The sequence below is a fragment of the Saccopteryx bilineata genome, chromosome 1 (genome assembly GCF_036850765.1).
Source record: "Saccopteryx bilineata isolate mSacBil1 chromosome 1, mSacBil1_pri_phased_curated, whole genome shotgun sequence".
NCBI lineage: Eukaryota > Metazoa > Chordata > Mammalia > Chiroptera > Emballonuridae > Saccopteryx > Saccopteryx bilineata.
In genome coordinates, this window is record NC_089490.1 from 372112012 (window position 1) to 372139130 (window position 27119).

The 27119-nt window shown below is 35.5% G+C and overlaps 1 protein-coding gene across 1 annotated transcript in view; it reads left to right on the forward strand.

Moving 5' to 3' along the window:
* The window catches only part of ANO3 (anoctamin 3), a 251800-nt gene that overhangs the window by 137030 nt on the left and 87651 nt on the right, over window positions 1-27119 (forward strand). Inside the window, exons 6-10 of the mRNA XM_066251152.1 lie at window positions 12056-12156; window positions 17376-17420; window positions 21149-21280; window positions 24844-24950; window positions 26229-26284. Of these exons, the coding sequence (XP_066107249.1) occupies window positions 12056-12156; window positions 17376-17420; window positions 21149-21280; window positions 24844-24950; window positions 26229-26284 (441 nt within the window). The remainder of the gene's footprint in view (window positions 1-12055; window positions 12157-17375; window positions 17421-21148; window positions 21281-24843; window positions 24951-26228; window positions 26285-27119) is intronic.

The following is a 27119-nucleotide window of genomic DNA, read 5'->3' on the forward strand; positions in this document are numbered from 1 at the left end:
GCAGGGGGAGGAGCTGGAAGCATCAACTCCCATATGTGCCTTGACCAAGCAAGCCCAGGGTTTTGAACCGGTGACCTCAGCATTTCCAGGTTGACGCTTTATCCATTGCGCCACCACAGGTCAGGCTGTTTGGGTTTTAATTATTAGAACTATAGGTGATTTTCTTCCTTATTCTTTTATGCTATTTTTAATGATTACTTTAGAGCACTTTTAGGATCACAGCACAATTGAGATGAAGGTATAGACATTTTCTATATCTTCCCTAGTCGTGTGTAGCCTCCCCTATTATAAACGTCTCTTTAGGTCTCTTTACCAAAACGTAACATTTGTGATCGTTGATAACGCTACAGTGACATATCACTCTCACTCAGAGTCTATATTCTACATTAATGTTACCTTTTGAGGTTGTCCATTCTATGAGTTTGGACAAATGTGCAAAATGTACCACATTATAGCATCATACAGCGTATTTTACTTCTCTAAAAATTGTCCGTGCTCCACCTGTGCACCTCTCCAGGAGGGCCAACCTTTTATCTTTTTAACTTTATGCATGGTTTTGCTTTTTTCAGGTCCTATGGTAGAATCACAATGTGCAGCCTTTTCAGATGGGCATTTTTCACAGAGTAGTATGCATTTAAGTTGCTTCCATGTCTTCTCATGGCTTTATAGCTTCTCTTTTTAGTGTAGAGTACTATTTCATTGTCTGGATGTACCAGTTTGGTTATCCATTTATGTACTGAAGGACACCTTGGTTGCTACATGTTTTGGCAATTATGAATAAAGCATCTATTAGACATCCTTGTGCAGATTTTTGTGTAAGATGTAAGTCTCCACCTCCTGTGGTTGAGTACCAAGGATTGCACTGCTGAATCACATGGTAAGAATATGTTCAGTTATGTAAAAACACCTCCGAACTGTCTTCCAAGGTAACTGTACCATTTTGCATTTCCACCAGTAGTTAATGAGAGTTTCTGTTGCTTCACATCCTCAGCAACACAGCCATTCTAATAGGTGTGTAGCGGTGTTTCTTTTTCTGGTGTTTCTTTTTCTGATGACAAATAATGTGCACCAAATTTTCATGTGCTTATTTTTCATATATGTGTCCTCTTTGACAACGTGTCTGTTAAGATCTTTGGCCTGTTTTTCAGTTGGGTTGTTTGTTTTTTTATTGCTTAGTTAAGAGTTCTTTAAATATTTTAAATAATAGTACTTATCAGATATGTCATACACAAATATTTTCTCCCAGTATGTGGCTTGTCTTCTCTTTCTCGACTGTTTTTTTTGCAGAGCAGAAGTTTTTAATTTTAATGAAATACAGTGTAATAATTATTTCTTTAGTGAACTGTGCACTTGGTGTTGTATCTTAAAAGACATCACCATGCAGAAGTGACTTCTGTTTGGATACTTCAAGGTCATACAAATTACCTCCTATGTTTTCTTTTCTCTAGAAATTTATAGTTATTGATTTTACAGTTTGGTCTATGATCCATTTTTACTTAATATTTTTCCAGGGGTCTCAAACACGGGCCGCGGGCCGCATGCGGCCCGCCCACCAATTTTGTGCGGCCCGCAGACTGGCCCGCAGACTAATCCACGAAGTTTGATTAGTCTGCGGGCCGCACAAAATTGGTGGGCGGGCCGCGAGTTTGAGACCCCTGAAGGGTGTCTAGATTCATTTTTTTTTTTTTTTTTTGCATTAAGATGTCTAGTTGTTCCAGAACCATTTGTTTAAAAGACTGCTGTTGGTTCATTGTATTACCTTTCTTCCTCTGTGAAAAGTCAGTTGTCTTTTATAAGTCAGGTTAATACTATGTGGGTTTATTTCTGGGCTTACTATTCTGTTCTATTTATCTACTTGTTTAGTTATTCACTAATACCCCTACTGTACCTTTAGAATATGTCTTGAAGTCAGGTAATATCAGTCCACTGACTTGTGCTCCTTCAATATCGTGTTATCTGTTCTGGGTCTTTTATCTTCCAATGTAAAGCTTTTATTTTATTGGCATTGCATTAAATCTATGAAACAAGTTGGGAGGAACTGACATCTTAATAATACTGAGTCTTCTTATTCTTTTTTTTCCCCAATGTTAGAAGCAGGGAGGCAGTCAGACAGACTCCTGCATGAGCCAGATCGGGATCCACCTGGCATACCTACTAGGGGGTGATGCTCTGGCCCATCTGGGGCATTGTGCCATTGCCACCAGAGCCATTCTAGCACCTGAGGCGGAGGCCATGGAGCCGTCTTTAGCACCTGGGCCAACTTTGCTCTAACAGAACCTTGGCTGCAGGAGGGAAAGAGAGAGACTGAGAGGAAGGAGAGGGAGAAGGGTGGAGAAGCAAATGGGGGTGCTTCTCCTGTGTGCCCTGACCAGTAATTGAACTTGGGACTTCCACACGCCGAGCGATGCGCTACCATTGAGCCAACGGCCAGGGCCAAGTCTTCTTATTCTAAATATGTCTTCCTTTATTAGTTTTTTTTCTAATTCTGTTCATTAGAGTTTTGTAATTTTCCTCATATAGAACTTGGGCATATATTTAAATTTAAACTTAAGTATTTAACTCTTTGGGGTGCTAACATAAATGGTATTGTGTTTTTAATTTCAAACAGCACTAGTTCATTGCTCATATTTAAGAATGCATTTGATTTGTGTATATTAACCTTGCATCCTGCAACCTTACTATAATCACTTATTAGTTCCATGAGTTTGTGAGTTTTTTATTTGTTTGAATTATCTTTATATAGTGATCATGTAATCTGTGACTGAAGACTGTTTTACTTCTTCCTTATTAAGCTGTATACCTTGTATGGTTTTTTGTGTGTGTCATATTGTATTAGCTTGTATTTCCAGTATGATGTTGAAAAGAAGTGGTAAGGAGTGTATATTCTTGCCCTGTTCCTGATTTTAGTGAGAATGGTTCTGATTTCTTACCATTAAGTATGATTTTAGCTATTGGTTTTTTGTAGATATTCTTTATCAAGTTTAGGAAGTTCATCTTTATTCCTATCCATTTTTTTTTGTTATGAATGAGTGTTAAATTTTTTAAGTGCTTTTATTAATATGATCATACAATTTTTTCTTTTTAGTTTGTTGATGATATTACATTAATTGATTTTTGAATGTTAACCCGGTATTGCTTTCTTGAGATAAATTGCAGGTGGTTGTGGTGTATAATTACTTATTTTTATATATTATTGGATTCTATTTGCTAGTACTGCATTTTGTTGAAGATTTTTGCATCTCTGTTAATAAAAGATACTCGTTTGTAGTTTCACTTTCTTGAAATGTCTTCGTTTGCTTTTGGTAGTAGGATAATCCTCACCTAATAGAGTGAGTAAAGAAGTACTCCCTCTACTTTTGTACTGCTCTCAGATCGTAGAGAATTGGTACTATTTCTCCCTTAAATATTTGGTGAAAATCGTCAGTATACATACCTGAACCTGTTGCCTTCTGTTTTAGAAGTCTATTATATAATTATTGATTCAATTTCTCTAATAGATACAGACTTAGCCAGATTGTGTTTTACTTTCTGTGTGAGTTTCAGCATATTTATCATAGAATTGTTTGCATATTTCTTTATAAACCTTTTAATTTTCATGGGATCTGTAGTAACATCCTATTTTTCATTTGTGATATTGGTAATTTATGTCTTATCTCTATTTTTCATACTTAATGTGACTAGAGACTTACTGATTTATTTTTCTCTTCAAAGATCATCCTTTGGTCTTATTGATTTTTTACTATTGATTATCTGTTTTCAATCATTGATTTATCCTTGAATTCTTTTTTTTTCTCCTGCTTACTTTGAGTTTAATTTTCTCATCATTTTTATTTTTCTAAGGTAGAAATTAAATGGTTGATGGTGGTGTTTTGTATATGGCAGGAAAGAAAAGACTTAAAGGATAACTTAGGTTTGTGGCTTGAATAATTTCTTTATTCATTCAACAAGCATTAGTGATGCACTCATATCTGCTACATTCTGGAGATAAATAGGAACCAAGATAAAAATGCGCCATGTTCTCATGGGAGGGGATAAACCATAAACAGATAGGAAAGTTACATAGTGAGGGGTGTTACCCAATAGTTCAAACAGAATGTTATATAGGGAGTGAGATAGGTAGCTATGTTAGCATGTGTGTTCTGAGATAAAGTGATCTGAATGGGAAGGAAGGAGTTCACCATGGGAAGACAAGGGGGCACGATACTATCAGATGAAATAGCCAATTTAAATCACTATTGACTAAAGAGAGCTAATTTAAGGAAAAAGTGGGATAGGATTATGGAAATGAAAATCATAAACTAGCAATAGAGGTACCTTTGATAAATACGGCTAGAAATGTTTAAAATTTATGTCTAGAGCTCAAATGAAGAATCTCAGCTGAATGTAAATATAGATGGTAATAGAAGTCATGTATTAGTACAAAATCACTGAAGAATGGGAAGGGAAATGAGCCTTAGAGTTAGCCTGGGAAAGGAGGAAGATAAATTTACTTGAAGGAGTTGAAGGTAGGTAGGAAGGAAGAGATGAAGAGTCACAAAAAAAGAGTGGTTATTTGGATAAATTACTGCTGAGAAGTATAGTAAAACAAGAAAGATGCCATTTCATTGAGCAGCATGGAGATCTTTGGCAAAAGCCATGAGAATTATTTTTCTGAGATGGATGGACTTATAAGCTAGAATGGCATAAGTTGAAGTGTAAATAGATAATGGAAAAATTGAGGCAGCAGAAAATGCCATCAACTTGCTTATCTGCGAATGGGGGGAAGATGAGCAATAGCCAATAAAGGCAAAGAGATAGTGTGAAGTTTTATTTTTTTCCCTCCCTCCCTCTCTCTCTCCCTCCCTCCCTCCCACCCTTCTTTCCTTCCTCCCTTCCTCCCTTCCTTCCTTCTTCCCTTCCTTCCTTCCTTCCTTCCTTCCTTCCTTCCTTCCTTCCTTCCTTCCTTCCTTCCTTCCTTCCTTCATTCCTTCCTTCTTAGATAAAATGTTCAAATGATGACAAGTAAGATCCAAGAAAAAAAAATGGAGGGAGGGAAAAAGAGAGAGAATAGAAGGAAGAGAAAGATTGAAGAAACAGGAGACAGATACAATTTTAAAAAATAAAGGTCCTTAGGAATTTGGGTAAGGGTGAAAGGGAAGCTCAAGTAACAGGACAGCAGTGTAAGGAAAGCAAGGTTCTGGAATGATATTTTAAAGTTAATTTTTCATAATTATTACTTTTACTTGTCAAAATTGTTTTTAAAAAAATGGTTTACTTTACTTAAGTTTCTAATTTTAAAAGTAATGACATTAGTCCTTTAATGGTTGGGTTAATTAGCACTAGATTAATTATCCCAACGTTAGTCTATAGAATCAACCTGCTATGACAAATGCAGTTTGGGTGAACAAAAACATGTTTCTATAAATAGCATTTTAGCAGTATGTCATAAAAATGATTCCTTTAAGATTTCAAATGAAAATTTTTTAAAACTGTTATATTCTGCTTTACAAATTACCACACATTTTTTTCAGCTCAAAATAAACCCATTATTAAGTCAGAGGTTTGGGCATGACATGACTGAACACTTTTCTCTATTTCTCACAAGACTTAAATCAGTGTGTTGTCCAGGCTTTGTTTACAACTGGAGCTCTAAGTATTCTCCAGCTTATGTGATTGTAGCAGGATTTAATTCCTAGTGGTTGTATGATTGAGGTTCTTATATCTTTGCTGGCTCTTAGCCAAAGTTTGTCAGCTCTTAGAAGCATTCTCTTTCCTTTCCATGTGGCCCCTCACCTCTATTTTCAAAACCAACAATGGAAAATCTTCCTTGTGTCCCTCTGCTATTTTAAATCTTTCTTGATGAGAAGAGCCTGTTTCTTTTTAGGGGCTCATCTGCCATGAAGGTAATCTTTTCTTAACAGCAAATGTGATATATAACATAGCCTACTTATGGGAGTGAATATTCCATTATATACACATGTGCCTGAGGTTGTACAGGACGAGGACGACAAAAGACAAGGATCTTGGAGAATGTTTTAGAATTCTGAGAGCCACACTATTAAAAAATGTTGGCATCATGAAAAAATGTACTGCCTTTCTAAGTAAACAGACTTGAAAAAAAACTTACCTCTGTGATGACAAGATACAATCTAAGTATATTTTTAGGTTAAATCTCATGCTACCTGACGAATAACTGGTATGTAAATACTTAAAGCTATTTGAACTATCAAATTCAGCATTTTGCATTATCATAAACATTTAATTTTTGTTCAAATTTCTACTGTCAAAGGTTGTGGCCTTTCGTGGCAATTTAATTTTAATCAGTATTAATTAAAAATGTTTAGGACTTGTGACAAATTTAGAAAGGGGACAGTGAAATGATGAAAATGTCACAATATTAGATTTTTAGCTGAAAATGGGAATATTTCTTAGTGAATAGTACTAATTTTTAAAATTTACATTTATCAGAGCTAAGCACTGAAGCTGGCACAGAGAAGGTCTCAAATTCTCATTATATTGCACGTTGATGTGAACAACTTTAGATGGTCAAGTCATCAGGTAATGATGCATATTTGAAAACCATAAGAATGGATAGATAGATGATCGGCAGCTGTCAGGGTAGGTGCTTTGTTATCCAAATTCATTTTCAGATCATAGCAGCAATTTGTCTTTATCTGAGATATAATACCTTGAGCTCCATATTCTATTTTCTTTCTGTTTTCTACCACCAACTTGCATAGTGACTTTATAAAATCAATTTTTGAAATTTCCTCTTCTTTCAAGAGTGAATGTTCTACCCCTTGGGAATTTTGGATGGAATAATTAAGTAATAATGTGAAATGTGAAGGCAGTGGGTGTTCTGTTCACTCAGAAAAGCCTGCCTTCATCATAGCTAAACAGAATAGTGCCAAATCGAGTGCTTCTGATTGCAAGGGAGAAAGTAATCTTCCCCCCTGCCAGCACCATCCCTACCCCAACCTCCTGCTCAGGAGCTATGAGAACAGGAAACTGCATTTTTTTTATAAGTACAGGTATAAAAAAAGAGAAATTATGTTGAAGGAATCATAAAAGAAGACAGTTCATGCTTCTTGAAAGGAGCTATATACGTTGAAAGTTAAGACATACAAAATTAGAAATGTTCTAACTCTTCATGCACTTAGTTTGACATTTCACTCATTAACGATAGTTAATGCAGAAAATCTTTCTAAAGCATCCCATTCATTTAAGTTCATTAGATTATTTTACAATTTACTGGTTGATAAGAATGAATTAATAAATAATCAGTGCTAACTAACTCATCTATTCGTGTTGCTAATTTCATTTTCCACATAGCACCTCTTCCAGAATAATTCTGGCATAATCGCTTTCTTTTCTCCAGCATCTCTTGCTTAGGTACATACTAACTAGACTGTGCTCAAAATTAATTATATCAATTCATTCATTAAACATTTGTCAATATTTATTTTCGTCATTTTGTTTTTAATTAAGTGAGAGGCGGAGAGGCAGAGAGACAGACTCCTGCATGTGCCCCCAACCTGATGCACCTGGCAAACCTTTTGTGTGGCGATGCTCTGCCATCTGGGGCCGTTGCTCTGTTGCTCAGCAACCGAGCTATTTTAGCACTTAAGGTGAGGCCATGAAGCCATCCTCAGCATCTGGGGCCAACTTGCTCAAACTAATCATGACATGGCTGCAGGAGGAGAAGAAATAGAGAGAGAAGGGGGGATGGGTAAATAAGCAGATGGTCACTTCTCTTGTGTGCCTGGACCAGAAATCAAACCCAGGACATCCACACACTGGGCCCACTCTCTACCCGACTCAACTGGCCAGGGCCTATTTTTATCACTCTTTACCTTTTATTTAAAATAAACATTCTTAAGTGCAGGCCAGTGGCATGATGTATAAAATAAACATACTCAAAGTAGGGAAGGTCAATGGAAATTGTACTGATGTGAAAACATCTTTTGCTATCTTTTCCATGGTGATTTGAAGAATATAATACCTCAATAAGCTCTGAAAAAAAATTCATGGTCCAAAATATTGAACATTCTGATTTTTTTTCCTTCTTGTATATTTTTAGTAAGTACATACATATGAAAGCATCTCACAAGGTTTTTAGTGAAAAACCCCAAACCAACTTAATCATGAATCATGCCTCTGCCCACTTCTTTTTGATAATATTCTGTGGAACAGTCTTTAACAAATACAATAGAAGGGCCTACCCTGTGGCGTTGGTGGTGAGGCTGTGCTTTATATCTGAGTAAAAGTCTAGTGAATGTTTTGTAATAATCCTGTTTTAAAATGCTGCTAATATAAATTTGAAATATTGTTTTGTCAAATATGTGAAATTAGCCATATTTTAACTTAGCTTTATGAATATATGAATATAAAATATTACAATTTAACTTTAAAATATATTTTAAATACAACTTAGAAATTTCTTTCATACTTTTTTGAGTTTTTAAGGTTGGTAGGTTTCTTGAGAAGTCCCATCTAGTCAAAATTTAAGTGAACAATGTTAACTGAATGGAGGTTAGCTGTGTCTGTCCTGGCAGGTGTGTCTAAATGGGAACAGACAGAAGTGCCTCCTTGATGCATGTCCAGCTCTCTATGACATGATGGAGAGGCCCTGGGGATTCACTGCTAACTTGACCACAAACTTTTTCTTAACTCTGGTGGCCTCAGGTATTATAGGAGCTTCAGAAAATTACTGTGTGGACTTTATTTTTTAAGTTGAATATGAATGCAAATAATATAGAATACCAAAGTAGTCAGTTATTCAGTAGATTTATTTTAGACTATTGGACTGCATCTAAGAATCTTGATGACTATTGGGTTCAAGAGGTATCTGATTCTCTGTTAATGATATAAGCAAAATATACAGAAGAATGAATCCATTTCTGAGAATTCTGAAAAATTTGACTAAGGAACACAGTTTTATTAATACCTCCTTAGATAATTCTGATGTACATCTGACGGCTTTGAAAACTCTTGTCTGGATCAAAGACACTAAACTTTTTATGATCTCTGGATATGGGAATAAGTGGACTAAAATGTTAGAGTAAGTGTGAAAATTTGGCAGCTGTATAAGATAATGGACTTGTATCACTTACAAGTCCAGGATTTCCATAGTACCTGGCAGGTAGTAATTATCCAACAAAATATGGTAAAAGAATAAGTAAATAAATTAATTAATGACTGATGGTAACTGTCTATCCCTTCTTTCTAAGCAAGAATGAGAGGAAATTGTTTTTGTTCCCCCAATAAAGTATTTTTATAGTTATTGCTAAATTGTACAAAGCAAGGTATGTATAGAAAAAATTTAAGCTACACAAAATCAAAAGAACAAAAAGTAAAAATGATTTCAAACTTTATTACATGCATATAACTACCATTAATTTTGGGTTAATCCTTTCATAAAACTCTTTATTTATACATATAAATGCTTAACTCTAAATATATATATTTATATAACTATTACAGATTAGATTTTTTTACTTTAAATAAGTTTTTTAAATTTTTTAATTATAGTTTACATACAGTACTATATCAGTTTTAGGTGTACAACCCAGTGATTAAACATCATATAACTTACAGTTATCACCCCAATAAATCTAGTATCTGACCATCTGACAACATATGTAATCATTACAATATCATTGACTATATTCCTTATGACTATTTTGTAGCTACCAATTTGTGCTTCTTAATCCCTTTACTCTTTTCACCCATCCTCCCAATCCACTCCCATCTTAAAGAAGACTCTGTAATATTTCTTATAATATTGATTTGGTGGTGATGAAATCCTTCAGCTTTTTCTTGTCTAAGAAATTTTTTATCTGTCCTTCAATTTTAAATAATAGCTTTTGTGGGTAAAGTCATCTTGGTTGTAGGTCCTTGATTTTCATCACTTTCTATATTTCTTGTCAGATCCTTCTTGCCTCTTTGGGTTCATCTTGTTTAGGGTTTTGTGCTTCTTGGATTTACATGTTTATTTCTTTCACCAGGTTAGGGAGGTTTTCTGTCATTATATTTTCACATAGGTTTTCAATTCTCTGCTCTCTCTCTTCTCCTCTGGCACTCCCATGATACAAATGTTAATATACTTAAAGTTGTCTCAAAGACTCCTTCTACTATCCTCATTGGAGGGGGGCGATTTTTTTCTTTTTGTTGTTCTGATAGTGTTTTCTGCTTTCTTACCTTCCGAGTCTCTGATTCGATTCTCTACTTTATCTACTCCTCTGTTGATTCTTTCTAATCTTTCATTTCAGTTCATGTATTCTTCATTTCTGTCTCATTCTTTTTAAAATTTTTTCTAGTTCCATTTTTGTTTCCTATTTTTTTTAAGTTCTCACTAATTTTGTCTATTCTATCTCACTAGTTTTATCTATTTTATCCCTAAGTTCATTGAGTGTCCTTATAGTCAGTGTTTGGAAAATTGCATGTAAGTAGATTGCTTATCTCCATTTTGTTTAGCTCTTTTTTCTGGAGTTTTGTTCTGTTTTTTCATTTGGGACGTGTTTCTTTGTCCTCTCATTTTGGCAGCCTCGCTGTATTGGTTTCTCTGTATTAGGTAGAGTTGCTACATCTCTCAGGCTTGGTGGAGTGGCCTCGTGTAGTAGGTGTCGGTGTCCTACAGGATCTAGTGACAGAACCTCCCTAATCACTTGAGCTGGGTATTCCAATGTGGTACAGCCGTCTGTTGTGGTTGAGGGATTTACCATTAGGCCAATGGGCTGCAGTACCTCTCTGTGACCATTATGTAGCATGGCTCTCATGCCCACTAAGTCTTCTCCTTAAGTGTATTGCTTCTGGAGTTGGCTCTGAGGCCTCCCAAGAGGTACAGGCCAAGGTCAGTCACCACTTATGTCCTGCACAGGGCCACAACCGACACGAGTTACAAAATGATATACAGATGGTTTCTACTTGTGCTGGGATTGGGGGTTCCTAGGAGAAGCCATACTGCAAATCAAGCCTGCTGCCACTAGTGCAGGGTCTGGGGCCACTTATTGAGAGGTACAGGGGCATGTGGAGGCCAGATGCTGCTTATTTATAAGATTTTAGGAAAGGCTGAAGCATGAGTCAAGACAGGTCATTTGTATGGAAAAGCCACTGGAAACAGCTTGGGTGGGCCTGCAGATTGGTTGGGCTGGGTCTCAGGAAATCACTAAAGTGAGGAGAACGGTGATAGGTTCATGGAGACTCAGTTAGCCCTGTATGGGGAGGACTCAGAGAAGAACAGTAGCCTCTGACAACATTTCTATTTGGGAGAAATCTGTCATCTGAACTCTTGATGTCAGACAATTCCGTTCCTCTTTGTATATCCCTGGGGCCCTTCTAGTTTTTGCCATAGCACGTGAACACAAAGCAAGTGAGGCCGAGTAAATCCATGTGCAGCCCTTTAAGAGAAAAGCTGGGACTCCAACAGACTTCTATCTTACTCAGCCACATTCCCTACTGGTTTTTACAGCCAAAAGTTATGGGGACTCCTCTTCTTGGCACTGGAACCCTGAGCTAGGTGGCCAGGTATGGGACTGGGACTTCTAGCTCTTTAGAGGGGACTTCCACAGCTGAGATCTCCCTCCTATGTCTCTGCCCCCTACACATCTCTGCCCCTCCTACCAGTTTCAATGTGACATCTTTATATCCTTTGTTGTAGGACTTCTGTTCTGCTTGCCTTCTGTATGGTCTGGATGATGGATATTCTATAGTTTGGTTGTAATTTTGATGTATGAGAATAAGAGGAACTTGATAAAGTGCCCAAACAAGAATCACTTTAGATTCCTAATTGGCTCATAATTTTTCTCATTGAGGATTCTAGATCTTGATTATGATCGATATAAAAATATATATGAACTCATATCAGTGATTATTTCTTGTATATGATGTCATTATTATAATTTTATTTAAGATTTTTATGTATTAAGAATTTCTGTTCATATAAATTACTTTTAAATTAGTGAAGGTGATGCACGTGTAGATAAGGAGACAATGTTTTTCCTCTCAGATCACATTGTCCCATGATATCAACAGCTCTGATTCTAAATAATGGTACCTGTCCTGCTGTCTTTTGCAGCCAGCTGTTGCAAATACTGATATCATGTTTATTAAAGTTCATATTCCATGGGACACGCTGTGCAAGTATGCAGAGAGGCTGAACATCAGGATGCCCTTCAGGTACATTCAAATTTTATTTCATTATCTCCCAATGAATATTAAGATAATGCTTTTTTAAAAAAAGAACTGTAAAGCAATAAATGTAATATGTTCTAATCTGTTTGCTGAATGTGGCAAACTTTTGCTTCCCTGTTGACTTTATATAATTCTAGGAGGACTTGCCTAGAGGAAGGGGGAAACAGTTGTTTTCAAATTTTAACTGATAACATAATTCCTAAGATCAGTCTCATTTCTTAGTTCATGTGGGTAGATAAAATAATTATTGTTTTTCTGGAAGGCACAAAGTGTAAGTATTTAGCATTCTTATAAACACAAATTCAGTGTTCTCTCAATGCTGGTTGGCAAGAATCATTCTTTAGGTGCAGCTGAACCAGATGGTTTCTTAGCTCTGTGTTCAGTATCAAAGGAAAACATAAATGAGACGCCTGCTCAGTTCAAAGATTATTTTCCAGTCTTTTTTAGAGGCAAGCAAAGATTGAATAAGAATGTTTTTTTATGTTTGCATATCTTGTGTTATATGCAGAATGTTTGACTTTCCTTTGTCATTTCTCAAAATTAAATTCAACAGCGTTCCTACTATGTGCAAAATGTTAACTCACATTGAAGATATGGACATTTACACTTATTTGGAGTGTAGTGTGCTCTATAAGCTGCTAAAAATTTTTAAAAGGTACAAAGTAACAAGATACTAATAAAAAGAGGATCCCTAGATAATGAATATGAAAGAATAGTAAAAGCACAGTTCAAAAATGTGGAGAAATCCTTATACCTTGTAGCGTGAAAGAAGCCAACTCTGATATGAGTACTGATATCCTTAAGTTTTATGATACTTTTTTTAAAAATAGTATTAATTTTTTATTTCCTGGTAAGGGTGCACTTGAAAGAAGAGTCCTGATACATCTAAAGAAAGAAATATAGAAACCACAAGCCTGTGCTGTTACTATCTTTATTGATGTGGCTGAAATTTTGTCTTTATAATATGTTTTTCAACATAAAATTTACAATTGCTACATTATAAAACTTATAGAAAATGCCATTGAAATTCTCATAATTTAATAATAATGTACTAGAAAATATGAAACATTTTCCCAAGTGTATCAAAAGAATACTGGTTCTACAGACTCTTAGTAAAACAATATCCTGTGGCCCAAGATGCTTCTGAATTTCTGAGTTATACAGTGTTTCTTCACTGTAGGGAATTTTTACAGAAGTGAGTCTCATTCTGTCTTCAGAGTGCATCAAAATCACGTGGGAAACTTTGTAAAAGTAAAGATTCACGGAACCTACACCCAGAAATTCAGGCATATGAAATCTAGGATGGGATTGGATATATACTTTTATAACAAACATCCCAAATAATTCTGATGCTGATGAGAAAGAAATATTGTCTCAGAGATTGTAATATTTTAACAATCATATAATTTTTATAAATTTCTAGAGACAGTTATACAGAGCGACCTTTCCCAAATTTCCATCTGTTAATGAAATTTTTAGAATTTTAATATGATGATGTTCTTGGGGAAATAGTTGGAGAAGTGTTGGAACACAGAGTTCTTTGGAAACATCTTTCCAGATCAGTTTAAATAATAGATACAGCATTAATTAACTCCTTAGTAACTAACTACTCATTTATTTATGATATTCCTGAAATTTTGGATAGTTTTCAGCTCACAAAAAGAGAATGCTATTCAAGCATAAGCAACATAACAAAGTGTTTTCATGATGGCCAATTCAGTTTCCAACTGTCAGCTGTTATCTCATTTAAGAACATATATACAATCTTAAAATTAAAATATACAAGAATAACAAAGAATTTAAAGAGGAAAACATGTATATCTTTTTAAAGATTTATGCATATTTTATCCATGTTTAGCTAATCTACATGTTATTTCAGTTTTGAAACATACATATTACATTCCACAAAGAAAAGCAAATTTATTCAGAAAGAGATATTAAAGTTATTACCCTGCCTGCAAAAGTTTTCAGCTAATTTATTGTATGAACATGAATCTTAAGCAATTTATCTAAATGGTCTGCTTAAATATATGTATAGAATTGTATATACCTATATTTTAAAGCAATTTCTTTGCTTCATTATTCTTCCAAAGTAAATATGACCTATATATGCGACTTGATGTTTTACAATTACCCTAGAAATTTTCAGAGGATTAATAATCTACATTCTAGTTCTTATCCTATCAGGAAGGACTTAACCTGTCATCTCTACATTCCAGAAATATAAAGTCCAGCTCTCATTATTTTTCTTTTGACTAAGGTGTTTCCTATTTGTTCTTACCCCCTCTTTCACGTCAAAAGGGTCAAACTATTTTAGGATGATTCGGTAATCCTATATCTTCTCAGGTGGAGTTCTAACATAGGATCAACCTTCTGTCTTTCCTCAAGTTTCTTCTTCCACAAATATGTTAAATATAGAAAATTGGGAAAAATAATTTCAAGTTAGTAAAAACAATCTTTTCTAGATAAAACAGTCATTTTTAAAAAACATAGTTAGGATTAAACTTAGATTATTCTTTTACACAAAGGATAATTTACTCAAAAGATAAGATACATAAAAACATAGGGATCTCAATCTATAGAGCAGAATAAAAGATACAGAAATGGAAGGAGTTCTGCTTGACAAGGAGCAGGGGTCCCAGGATCCCATCCACGTGACTGCCCTCCTCAGCTGGCCTTGCAGTCATCTCAACATGTGACCACTTGGCTACATGAAACACTGGTTGGAAACAGTATTGACATAGTTATTTACTTATAATTTTGAGTGGTTGTGTATTCAGTGGGTACATAGCTAGATAAATGCTGCCCTGATGCAAGGTATAAAGTAGCAGACTCTTTTCCAAGGAGAAATAAAGGAAGGGAAGCTCTGTCGCTGAATAATATATAGTTAATAAATTACAGCATGTAGGATTATGTGTGGGAAATGATTTGGTTCTGCAGGTTCATTTTTGTAGAAAACTGAAAATTGCACATCATTATTGACTTCATCATATCCTTGTATATATATTTTAGGGAGTATATAATTAAAAACAAAATCTCCCTAAACCAGAAAACTTCTCCACAAATATAGATGAAGAAGGAAACATTTTTATTATAGAATAACCATTAAATTAGAATGTAATGTGCATCACAGGCAATTTGCTGAGAAATTGCAAAGACCTACAGAATCTCACTCTTTTACACAAACAAATACACCCTATTACTGACATGTTCTCAAGATAAGCAATATCTAGTCCCCAGTAAAGGACTGGACAGCACCAATTGTCACACATAATTCATCCTAGATATGGTGTACTTGTTAATTGGAAAAATTGTATCTCTTATTTTACTTTCATTTACTCTTACAATATAAGTGGTCTAAAAAGTATGTATATTCATCTTATATGACTTTCTTCCTTTATTTGTTGATTTGTTCCAAAGTAGCAGCAATAAAGATAGAAAACAGTGTTTAATCCAAATATGCCGTGCTTTCATTTCTTATCGTATTCATGACCAACAATTATAACTATAATTTTTATCTCCTCTTAATCATATTTCTGGATGTTTTTGATGCCAAAATTATTTTAAACTAATTTTAACATCTGTAGTTTTTTTTTAGTGATACCTCTTTAGCAAATGTTTATTAATTGTCAAGTGTTCTCAGGCATTGAAGGAGATAATTGCAACTATGAATTAAATGAAGGCTCACTCATTTATTTACATCAGCCATCTTAGTGCTTACTATTTATCAAATAATGTGACAAGTATACGCCAGGCACAAAAATGTCAAATGATATGAAACTACTGTCTTCAAGCAGTACAATATCCTACAAAGGTAGTCAGTGAACAGTTGTCTGACAATGGGGAACATAGTGCAAGAGAGCCTACATAGAGGAGATTCAGAGTGAAGATGGGTGTATAGTCCAATGGTGATTGAATGATATATACACACAAATGTATGTTTGTTTGAAAAAATGAAGGGACAAGATATTTAAACTAACAGACATTAGTTTTGTAATTCTATATTTGAATTTAGTGTCAAGGTATGGCATAGACAAAATAAAATTTATTTTCTAGTAATATGACCAGTAATTGCATTGAAATATGATAGCTGAGAAGTTTTTCTTGTTTTGTACACAGTTGTTAACAGAAGACTATGTACAGATTGTCCTAAATCGCAGCCCTGCTTTCTACATACCACACTAGTCTTCTGTAATGGGTTTTGATGAGTGGGAATACAGAGACATTTTATAAGGCCCAGAATGGCATTCCCAAGTTCCAAGATGAGGATGTTGTGAAACTCTTTTAAGAAATTAATTAACCTCGGTCACTAGGATTTTTAATTCTTTAAAATCAGACATTCTACACACCTACTTTAGCAGTAGTAGTCAGATTCCTTACCATCTGTGCCTTGTTCATCATGCTTCCACCTCTTTTATCACTCTACTCAAATTGCAATTTATACTCCAGTTCTTACCAAATTAGTTACAATTCCCTGAGTCTTACCACATTTGAGCTTGCTCTCATAACCATTCCATATGTGGTCTAGAATGCCATGTGCCAAGTACTTCTTCAGAGGACTATTCCTACCCATGATTCAAGGTTCAACCTAGATAACATCCTTCTGGGAAGGCTTCCCTGTCTCTTTCTCCTTCATCTACTGAAACTAATTGAGATCGGCTCCTAGATACTTGCACAGCACTCTCTGTTTTCCTGCATTTTCACATTTTTATTATAACAATCACTTGTCTCAACTGTAGAGGAAGCTCTTTGAGGGTAGAGACCCTTTTTATTCTCCCAATTTGTAGAGGTTATACCTTAACATTCTTTTAAAAATAAGAAATAATTTTACATATGTGTTTAGGTGGATGGATGGATGAATGGATGGATGGAAGGAAGGAAGGATGGATGACTTTGTATAACAAACAAGTGATCCAGTTAATATACATTGTGTAGCAAAGTAAGACCTTCAAAAAATAGAATTAAAAATAAAATATTAAAAAGTGATTTATTGATTTATAAAAGTATTTTTGTTACTAGTAACTTAGATTCTGAAATTAAAACAATGTGAATTCAGATCTCTCCCTATTATATGGTTGATTTTATATCTTTCTTAAGCATGTGGAAGTTAGAATGTTGAAACGCTCAATATGATTGACTGTTGTTACTCACCGGTGTCACTATTTTCCTCTGACTTTCCCCAACTGTTTTCTATTATTTTTCAGGAAAAAATCTTATTACACTGACCAGAGGAACAAACCAATGGGCAGGTTGGTGGGTGATGCATAATTTGTTAAAGACTAATTTGTCATTTTGGGGAAAAAATACACATTTGATTACCCTTATGAACAGTTGTAAATTTTAAGGAAAAGACACTTTATTGATTTAAGAGATTTCAAAACAGAATTTTGCCAAATTTAACAATGTTTAAAAATAGATCGTTGGTTTTTTTTGGGGGGGGAGGTTATGTACCATTGATATTTCTGCAGTCTTCACTTGATATAATTGTAAGTTAACATTTTAGGAAATTTTAATTTTAAAAATATCTATGAAACCAGGATTGATAGGTGAATGTGACCTAGTAGAGTAATAGAACAACTGACCCAACAGAAACTTTCTGTACCGTTTGATCCAAATCTCTTAATTAGCAGAGGTGGAAAGACTAATATTCCCAGTGACGAACTGCTACACAGCATCTTCAAATCACAGACCTACTTTGCTTCCACCACTTGACAATGCCTTCTGATCCTAGTGTTGAAAACAAACTTCTTTTCAAGAGCTTTCATCTCAAAAGAGCATCTCTTTACCTACTTGAGTAACAGTAGCTGTGACAAAGGAAGTAATCAAACCACAAGCCTGAAAAAGATGAAATTGCCTGGAATTTCTGAATCGCCTTGGTCTTGTTTCATTGGAGGAAATGAGTTTCCATTTAACGAATCCTAAAACAAAAGGCTTCTTACACTTTGCTGTTTTGCTCATTGCAAAAGAATCAATAGGCAAAAGCAAAATGTGCTTTTGGTGCATTGGGTATGCTTTTTTTTTTTAAGAGACAAAGAGAGTCAGAAAGAGGGATAGAACAGACAGGAACGGAGAGAGATGAGAAGCATCAATCATTAGTTTTTTGTTGTGACACCTTAGTTGTTCATTGATTGCTTTCTCATATGTGCCTTGACCGGGAGGCTTTAGCTGAGCCAGTGACTCCTTGCTCAAGGCAGCAACCTTGGGTCCAAGCTGGTGAGCTTTTGCTCAAACCAGATGAGCCTGTGCTCAAGCTGGCAACCTTGGAGTCTCGAACCTGGGTCTTCGGCATCCCAGTCCGATGCTCTATCCCCTGTGCAACCGCCTGGTCAGGCTAGAGTATGCTCTATTGAATAATATTGCAAAATACTACAAGTCAGAATGACACAAAAATGAGAAGCATCATCTAGGATAAATATCAGACCATTTTAGGAACGAATTCAATATATCTAGTTTCTTTACCAAGAAAATGGCTAAATAGAATTTAGGCCTGACCTATGGTGGCGCAGTGGGATAAAGTGTTGACCTGGAACGCTGAGGTTGCCATTTCAAAACTCTGGGCTTGCCTGGTCAAAGCACATATGGGAGTTGATGCTTCCTGCTCCTCCCCCACTTCTTTCTCTCTCTCTCTCCTCTCTAAAATGAATAAATTTTTTTTAAAAATTTAAATATAATTTAGAACTTCATAACAGGAAAAATTTCAATTTTAAAACGGGAATAATGGTCTCTTGGAAACATTAAATTTAAGTGCAGTAGAGATTGGTGACAAAATAAGTCAATCTTGGCCAAGGGGATGTAGTAGTAGAACAACAGTATTAAAGGAATTAGCCTGACCTGTGGTGGCGCAGTGGATAAAGCGTCGACCTGGAACGCTGAAGTCACCGGTTCTAAACCCTGGGCTTGCCTGATCAAGGCACATATGGGAGTTGATGCTTCCTGCTCCTCCCTCCCCCTTCTCTCTCTCTCTCTTTCTCTCTCTCTCTCTCTCTCTCTCTCTCTCTCTCACACACTCTCACTCTCCTCTCTAAAAATTAATAAAAAAAGAAAAAATTAAACAAAGGAATTAGAACTCAAATTGCTCTTTTATAAAAACTATTATTAATAATGATTCTGAACCAAGTCAGATTTTTCTGTTTGTTTGGTTAGCATGCTCAGATTTAGAATGAGCTTCGTCCTGGTCTATGTAGCAAATGTCCAGGTTTATTTTTGCATAATAAAGCCAAGGTCATTGGAATGTTATAACTTATAAATTTACAACTGCAAGTTTTTGTGTCTTTCCCTGCATGTGCCTGCGTAATGTTGGCTGTGCTGATAATTGTTTGGGTTTGTTTTTGTGTACTCTATAGAATTAATGAGATTTTTTTATTAAAGGCGAGGAAGGGAGGCAGACTCTTGTATGTGTCCCCACCGGGATCCACCGAATAAGCTCCCTAGGGGCAATGCTCTGCCCATCCTGGACAGGTGCTTTGTTGCTCAACAACCGAGCTATTTTTTGTACCTGAAATAGAAGCCTTGAAGCCATCCTCTGCTCCTGGAGCCAAATTGCTTGAACCAACTGAGCCAAAGCTGTGGGAGGGGAAGCAAGGAGGGAGAATGAGAAGGGTGTAGAAGCAGATGGTCACATCTCCTGTGTGCCCTGACTGGGAATCAAACCCAGGATATCAACACACTGGGCTGATGCTCTACCACTGAGCAAACTGGCCAGGGCTAGAATTAATGAGATTTTGCTGCTGCATAATTAGTGGGTTTTCTGATAAACAAGAATCTTTCTTTCAGAGACTTGCAGAAGGATAAAATGCTGTATATGAATATAGCAACATAAGTCTATTTATGTAATACTGTCATAATTTAGTTTTAGAACACACATATTTAGAATGTCTAATAAATGTGTATATTAAGTCCTAAAGAAACAACATTTTTAATAGTGGAAAAACATGTTCTTTTATTTCTATTTTGGTCAAATCTAAAAGTAAACAAGAAAAGTGAGCACTATACCATGTGTCCTATGTTTTATTTTATTATTTTGTATTTATTACTTTCTGTTTAATTTCATGAAATGAAAATTCATTTATCAGGTATTTCAAATGATTCTTAAGTTCTCTTAATGTTACTCTAGTCAACCTCTTTACAATTTACTTTTTGCAAATACTCTCTTTGTTCCTTTCTTTTGTGGCTGCATCTGGGGAGATAACAAATAAATAGGAAAGGCTGTTATGCAAACACATCAAGCTGAAAAAACAAATGTCATGTGCTTGCCTGAATTTAGACTTTCAGCTAAGGAAATAAGTGATCTTGATTTTTTTTTCTTTTAAATTTACCTTTGAAGAAGAAATTTTAAGTTGTGTGTGTGCGTGTATGTGTGGTCACTGTTAGAAAATTACAAAACCCAATCTCTAGGTAATTGGAAAGAAGGAAACAAAATCAATTATGTGCACCGAGATTTCACTTGTGCTTTTTTTTCCCCTAGAAATGTGTTTTGTACTAGAATATTTTAGCCAAGGAACATGAGGGGATAATTAATGTACAGGCATTTATCCAGCTTTTGAAGTTCATCATTTCTCTAGGCAGGTTGTTATGAAATGGTGATAGTTTTATTATTGCTACTATTTATCATTTGTTTACAAAGCATTTTCACACTTAATTATTATCAAAGCATCTTCAAAATGACCCTTCATGGAGGCAGAACAAATTGTTACTGCTTTGGAGATCAGAAAACTTCAATGATTTCATCATCACTACTCCCCATCACCTCATACCTCATCCCCCAGCCTTCACAGCTGTTTTGGTTCTAACAAAGTTTGTTTAACCTTTTAATTCAGACTTTTTACTTTCCTCCTGGAAGCAAGAGGAAAGCATGTGTGAGAGTTGTGAGTGTGGGCACGTTTATGTATTTTTGGAACTCTTTTTTGGAATAGCAGTGGAAGTAGGCATTACTCTTGAATGCAAATTTATCTAATTCTAAAACGCAACTTTGTGCCAGGGTACACAATTACTTCAGAAGACTCAAGAAATGGATGTCTCAAAACCCAATGGTTCTCGACAAGTCAGCTTTTCCAGAGCTGGAGGAGTCAGACTGCTACACAGGCCCCTTCAGTCGTGCACGGATTCACCAGTGAGTTGCCATCTGTTTTCTCCCACCACCTGCCTTGGTTTCTTTCATTATCTGAGAGTTGTTGACAGAATAAAAATAGCTGAGACCAGTATCATTGTTTGCCAAATAAGTCACAGAATATATCATTTTATTAAAATGTATACTTAACTTAGAACCACACAGTGAACATTACTATCAACTCTAATTTAGAAACATTCCAATATTGAATGATTAATTATTATATAAACTCATTGTCTAGTTTCCCATTCTTTCAAAATAATTACTATAGTTATAAGTCATTCTAGTTAAAGGAACCAAAATGATGATAATTATAATAATAGAATTGCTGTGAAATAGCATGTTTGAATTGTCTTAATTAATAAATTATATTTATAATTACATTGCATTACTTTGTATATGTTAGCTTATTCTATCTTGCTTTAATCTTGTTAAGCTAAGGTGAAAATGAAAGCTTTTAGGGATTTGTTACATGCCTATCTATCTATTAACATATCTCTAGTCATTTATTTATTCATTTACTATTTATTAAGTTTCTACATTACACAGATTGAGGTTATGACATAGTCTTTTTTTCACAGTACTTTAAGTCTACTGGAGGAGACAAAAATGTTAATAATTAAACAAAATAAGATAAACATAAATATGGAGAAATGCACATATTAGTACGTCTACAGCTGCAAGATCAATTTGCTATCCACAGTTTGGGACTGATTTATCTTCAGAGATGTGGAGAATTGAGCGGTAGGAAGGCACAGAACGCCTGCCCACCGAACATGGAACAGAGGCAGTAATCAGTGGAAAACCCTGTCACTTCTGAATACTTTATTTATGTTATTATTTACTCTTAGAAGCAGAAATAAAAGCCTTCTTTTTGATCCCAGCTATGGGAAGTGGAGGAAGGAGTGGAAGTCTAAATGACTGTAAGATTTAAGAGAGAGGTCACAGTTCCATGGAACCTTCTTTAGCTTTTATTGTGCTTTTCAGGCTCTGTAATGGACCAGATAAAAAAGAAAAATGCTGTTGTTTCTCTCTGAACCCAAGAAACTAGGATGACCTTTGAAAAATCTCAACCATCTTGCTTATATCCTTGCAATGGCCTCCTGTTTACACTGAAATTAAATTCAAATTTTTTATCATCTATCATCCGGCCATATAGGCTGTGGTTCCTGCTCAACCTTATCATGTCATCTTCTATAATTTCCACACCATAAAATTACTTCAGAGACACAGGCTTCATTCATTCAGTTCTATCCATCAAAAGCTCAAGTTTAATTCCATCTCAGACTCTGCTCTTGCTGTTCTCTTTTGCTAACATGCTCTCCCCCCAGATATTCACATTGCATATTGCTTCCTTTCATTCATCTCCCACTCAGAAAGCACCAGCTCAGCGAGACCTCTGAAAATGTTATCTGCAGTCCCCTTGTCGCGGTCATTCTCTATGCCATTATGCAATTCCTCAAACTCTGTGACTGATTTCTTTACTTATGTATCATCTGTTACCTTTTTTTGTAACATATAGCTAGTGCTCGACTTACGACCGACCTAGATTGGTTCCGACAGACTGGTTGTAACACGATTTGGTCGTAAGTTGAGTAGGCTATATGTACAGTACTGTGAAATGATGTTATAAAAATCTTTAAGTCATATTTTATCATAATTCTCTTTCATTATTGTTATATATCATAATTTTCTTTGTTCATTTTATGCCATTTGTATCATCTCTACACCATTTTGTTTCTTATTTTTACATTCATCAGGTTTAAGTAAAACACTGCATTACCAGTACTACTGGTTTAATATTTTCAAAACATACAAAATTACAAAATACAGGTGCATACAAAAATACATAATACAGGGGTAAAAAATACCATAGGAAACATTTTCCCAATTGCAAAACATATCAAAATATATAAACATGTACGAAACATTTTATTGGCCAGCACTGTCATACTCCCAGCTGGTCAACGCTTGTGCTGCCAGATGCGGAGCAGTCATGGCTAGTGATTGTGGTTGTAAAGTCGAATGGTCGTAAGTTGCACAGGTTGTAAGTCGATCAATACCTGTAATTCCACAGGAAAGGAATTTTTCTGCTAAAGAAATATTTGTTCAGAGAATTTTGAAGCAGTGTGATGGTAAAATAATTAATGAACATTCCTGCTGATTTTTATAATTAATAGCAATGCTACTCAGTGCATTTAAGTACAAAAATGAAAACCACAACATCAAAATATTGGAGGGACTCTGAGTCTAATGAAATAAATAGCTAGGCAGATTACCACAATATAGGGCAAGTAAAATGAAAGCATTAAGAAAGCCACAAACAAAATGCACATTTTTGTGAAAAGGGGAGGAACTACATCCAGAGAAGAATCAGGAAACCTTTATGATGGAGCTAGTTCTTTTCCAGCATAAAAATGTCAAGGGAGGTGATGAGAGGTAGCGGAGCGGATAGAGAAACAGCCAAGTCTTGAGGTAGTGAAGGATAACATCGCAAGATGATGAAAGAGTCTACGATTCCGCCACGCTAACAATTACAAGAATCCAGAGTTATAATAAGACCAAAAGGAAGGTTGAAATGCAAGAATAGAGGACCTCAGAGAAAAATAAGAAATTTCATTATGTGTTTTGGAGAGCTGCTGGTGTGTGAATATTTGGAGTCCTCTAGGAGTCAGTGAAAGTCAAGTGGCAAATGGCAAGGCCAGTTAAGAGGACATTGTTTTCAGAACTTAGGCAAGAGGCCGTGAGACCCAGAACCAAATGCATATGAGAAACCCGGGGACTTTTAAACTTATAAAAGTTATTTTGTTTTGCAAGTGTTTGAATCTGGTCAGTGAACAGAAAGCAAAGACAACAGAAGACCTCTAATACTTCAGGACTAAGAGTCAGAAAAAATGATGCTTTCTCATTCACAAAGATAAAACAACTGGAAACAGAAATCACCAGCAGTTGAGTGAGCGCCAGGACGCTTCCATTATTTTGAGGCTTCCAGTATGTTATGAAGTACATGGCAAAACAGAACCCTCCTTTCTTCTGGATCACCCTTTTGCTCTTTACACCACTAACTCTCAGGTGGTTCCTCCTTACAACTTTTTCTGTGTAGGGCCAGAATCGGGCATGAGGGGAAGGGAGAACTATTGCTCATTGCTGAAGTTCTATAAACAGGATAAGCTAGCTTGGAAAGTGTGGCATGGAGAATTACATCAATTTTTAATGTGTTCTATTTGGAACTACACTGATTAATTAAAATGAATGGGAGCTAATGGAAACTCTATTCTCTCCTTGTTCAATGCTACACAAAACATATGAAGACATCCAGGCTTTCTGACAAACAGAAAGAAATTAAAATAAATATTGGAGAATGCCCTGTATGATTTATGTTTATTTAGTCTCTGGCAATTAATTCTTTTTTTTTTTGAAGAGGATAATTTCTCTTCTGATTTGCTATACTTCACTCACATTAGCTTAAAGAAGAAAACTGATAAGTGACTGCTAAGGAAGTTGTTACTGTTCCTGGGTTCTGTGCTTTGCTCTGAATATTAAAACCAGTCCCCTTATCTTAACAGCTTCATAATAAACAATAAGGACACCTTCTTCAGCAACGCAACCCGCAGCAGGATAGTCTATCATATGCTGCAACATACAAAATATGAAAATGGGATATCAAAAGTGGGTAAGAACCTCCCTGACTGGGTAGCTCAGTTGATTAGAGCAGTGGTCCCCAACCTTTTTTGGACAACGAACCAGTTTAATGTCAGAAAATATTTTCACGGGCTGGCCTTTAGGGTGGGACACATAAATATATCACGTGGCCAAGACAATCATCAAGAGTGAGTCTTGGATGTAACAGAGGGAATCTGGTCATTTTTTTTAAATAAAACATTGTTCAGACTTAAATATAAATAAAATGGAAAAAATGTCAGTTATTTATTCTTTCCTTGTGGACTGGTACCAAATGGCCCACAGACCAGTACTGGTCTATGGCCTGGGTTTGGGGACCACTGGGTTAGAGTTTTGTCCTGAAATGCAGAGGTTGCCGCTTTGATCCCCAGTCAGGGCACATGCAGAAACAGATCAATGTTTCTGTCTCTCTTGCTCTCTCACTCAAATCAATCAATTATTTTTAAGTAAGTATGAACACTAATTAAAAATGCAGAGAAAGTCGAATTTGTAGTTACAAATATTTCCTAGAATTATGTAACAACTAAAGCTTTGCCTTTATGTATTAAATATGAATATATAACACATTGAACACACACTCTAAACAGTCTATTTTTCAGCCTTTTAATAAAACACAATATAACAAAGTCTTTTAAGAACATTTGGCCATATGTATCAAAATATGAAATGTAGAAACACTTTGGAACAGAAATTTCATTCTTGAAATTTATCCTAAAGACATAATCAGATTTTGAATAACAATAGATGTAGACATTTGTTCATTGTGGCTTTGTAATAGAATAAAACTAGAAATACTTTAACTGTTCGTCATTAGCAACTGACAGATAAATTAAACTACATCCACATAATACATCTATTAAACAAGAAATAATTCAAAGATGTCTCAACACCAATATCCTTTTGAGATCTTTTGAAGGGTGGGGAATCTCTCTGCTTCCTTGACCAAATTTTGTTTTGGGAAAAAGAAATATTGCTTTAGACTCATGTGATCCCAAATGAGTGGATATTCAAATTCCTCCCATTTCATAATGTGGCAAAGTGAAAACCTATGTTGGCACCTTGCAATCTCCATTCATTAATGTTGTAAGGACAGAATTAGCATCCATCTCTTTTGTGACCTTACTGTCCTCCTAGGTGATATGGTTATGGAAGTCACTTTAGTTATTTTAAGTTTTTAAATTAATTTACTGTGCAAAGTGTATGTATGTTGCTTTAGAAGTAAGTCTTCATTTAAAGTAACTCAAGAACTGTTCTTTTTTTCTCTTTCCAGGTATCTGCAAACTGATAAACAATGGCTCATACATCGCAGCTTTTCCCCCACATGAGGTCATTTTTAAATGCAATTTCCATTTTAAAAAATAGGATTCTCATGTTCAATGCTTGATCCCAATTTATTTTTAAAGAATTAAGTCTGGCTTTCCTCTCCCAGGAGGGTTCAGTCAGTGATTGGCCTGGGCTTTTCTGAGACCCCCATTCTCATCTGTGGCTGTATACTGACTCTTCAGCTCCTGAACCCTCCTGCAGTTTGTCCGCATCAGGAAGTCTAGTCTTAGAGGGAGCTCAGGGACATTGTCCAACCACCCCAGCTGCTGCCCTCTGCTCCAACACAGAGCTCCGTGATGACCCACTTTGGGGTCTACACCAATACCAAAAGGCAGACCCTGATGTGTGCATACTACTTTGGGATACCTGAAAATCAAACACAAAGCCATATAAAACCTTCAGCCCTTTGTGCACTTGATTCTCTTCCTGATTATTGCCTCTCCACCCATTCTAAGTAGAAAATCCTGCTTTAACCTGCAGTTTGTTTGCTGAGTCATAAATTAAATCTCAATCAGTTTAAAACCCTACACACACACACACACACACACACACACACACAACCTTTTATTCATTTTAAAGAAACTTTGCATTTGAATATAGAATGAAGTCATTAGAGGTTTCACATCTGCAGTTTCAAAACTGGTCACTCTTCTATTTGTAAAGGTCAAAGACTTGCAGGACATCATCCCAGTACTTAAGGAATTCACAGAATAGTGCAACTCATAACAGATACAATGAGTGGTGCACTTGCAATTTGGCACTGAGCTAAATATTTTATATGGGTTATCTCATTTAATCTTTGCAAAAACTCTCTAAGAGTGACAGTGATATTCACTAC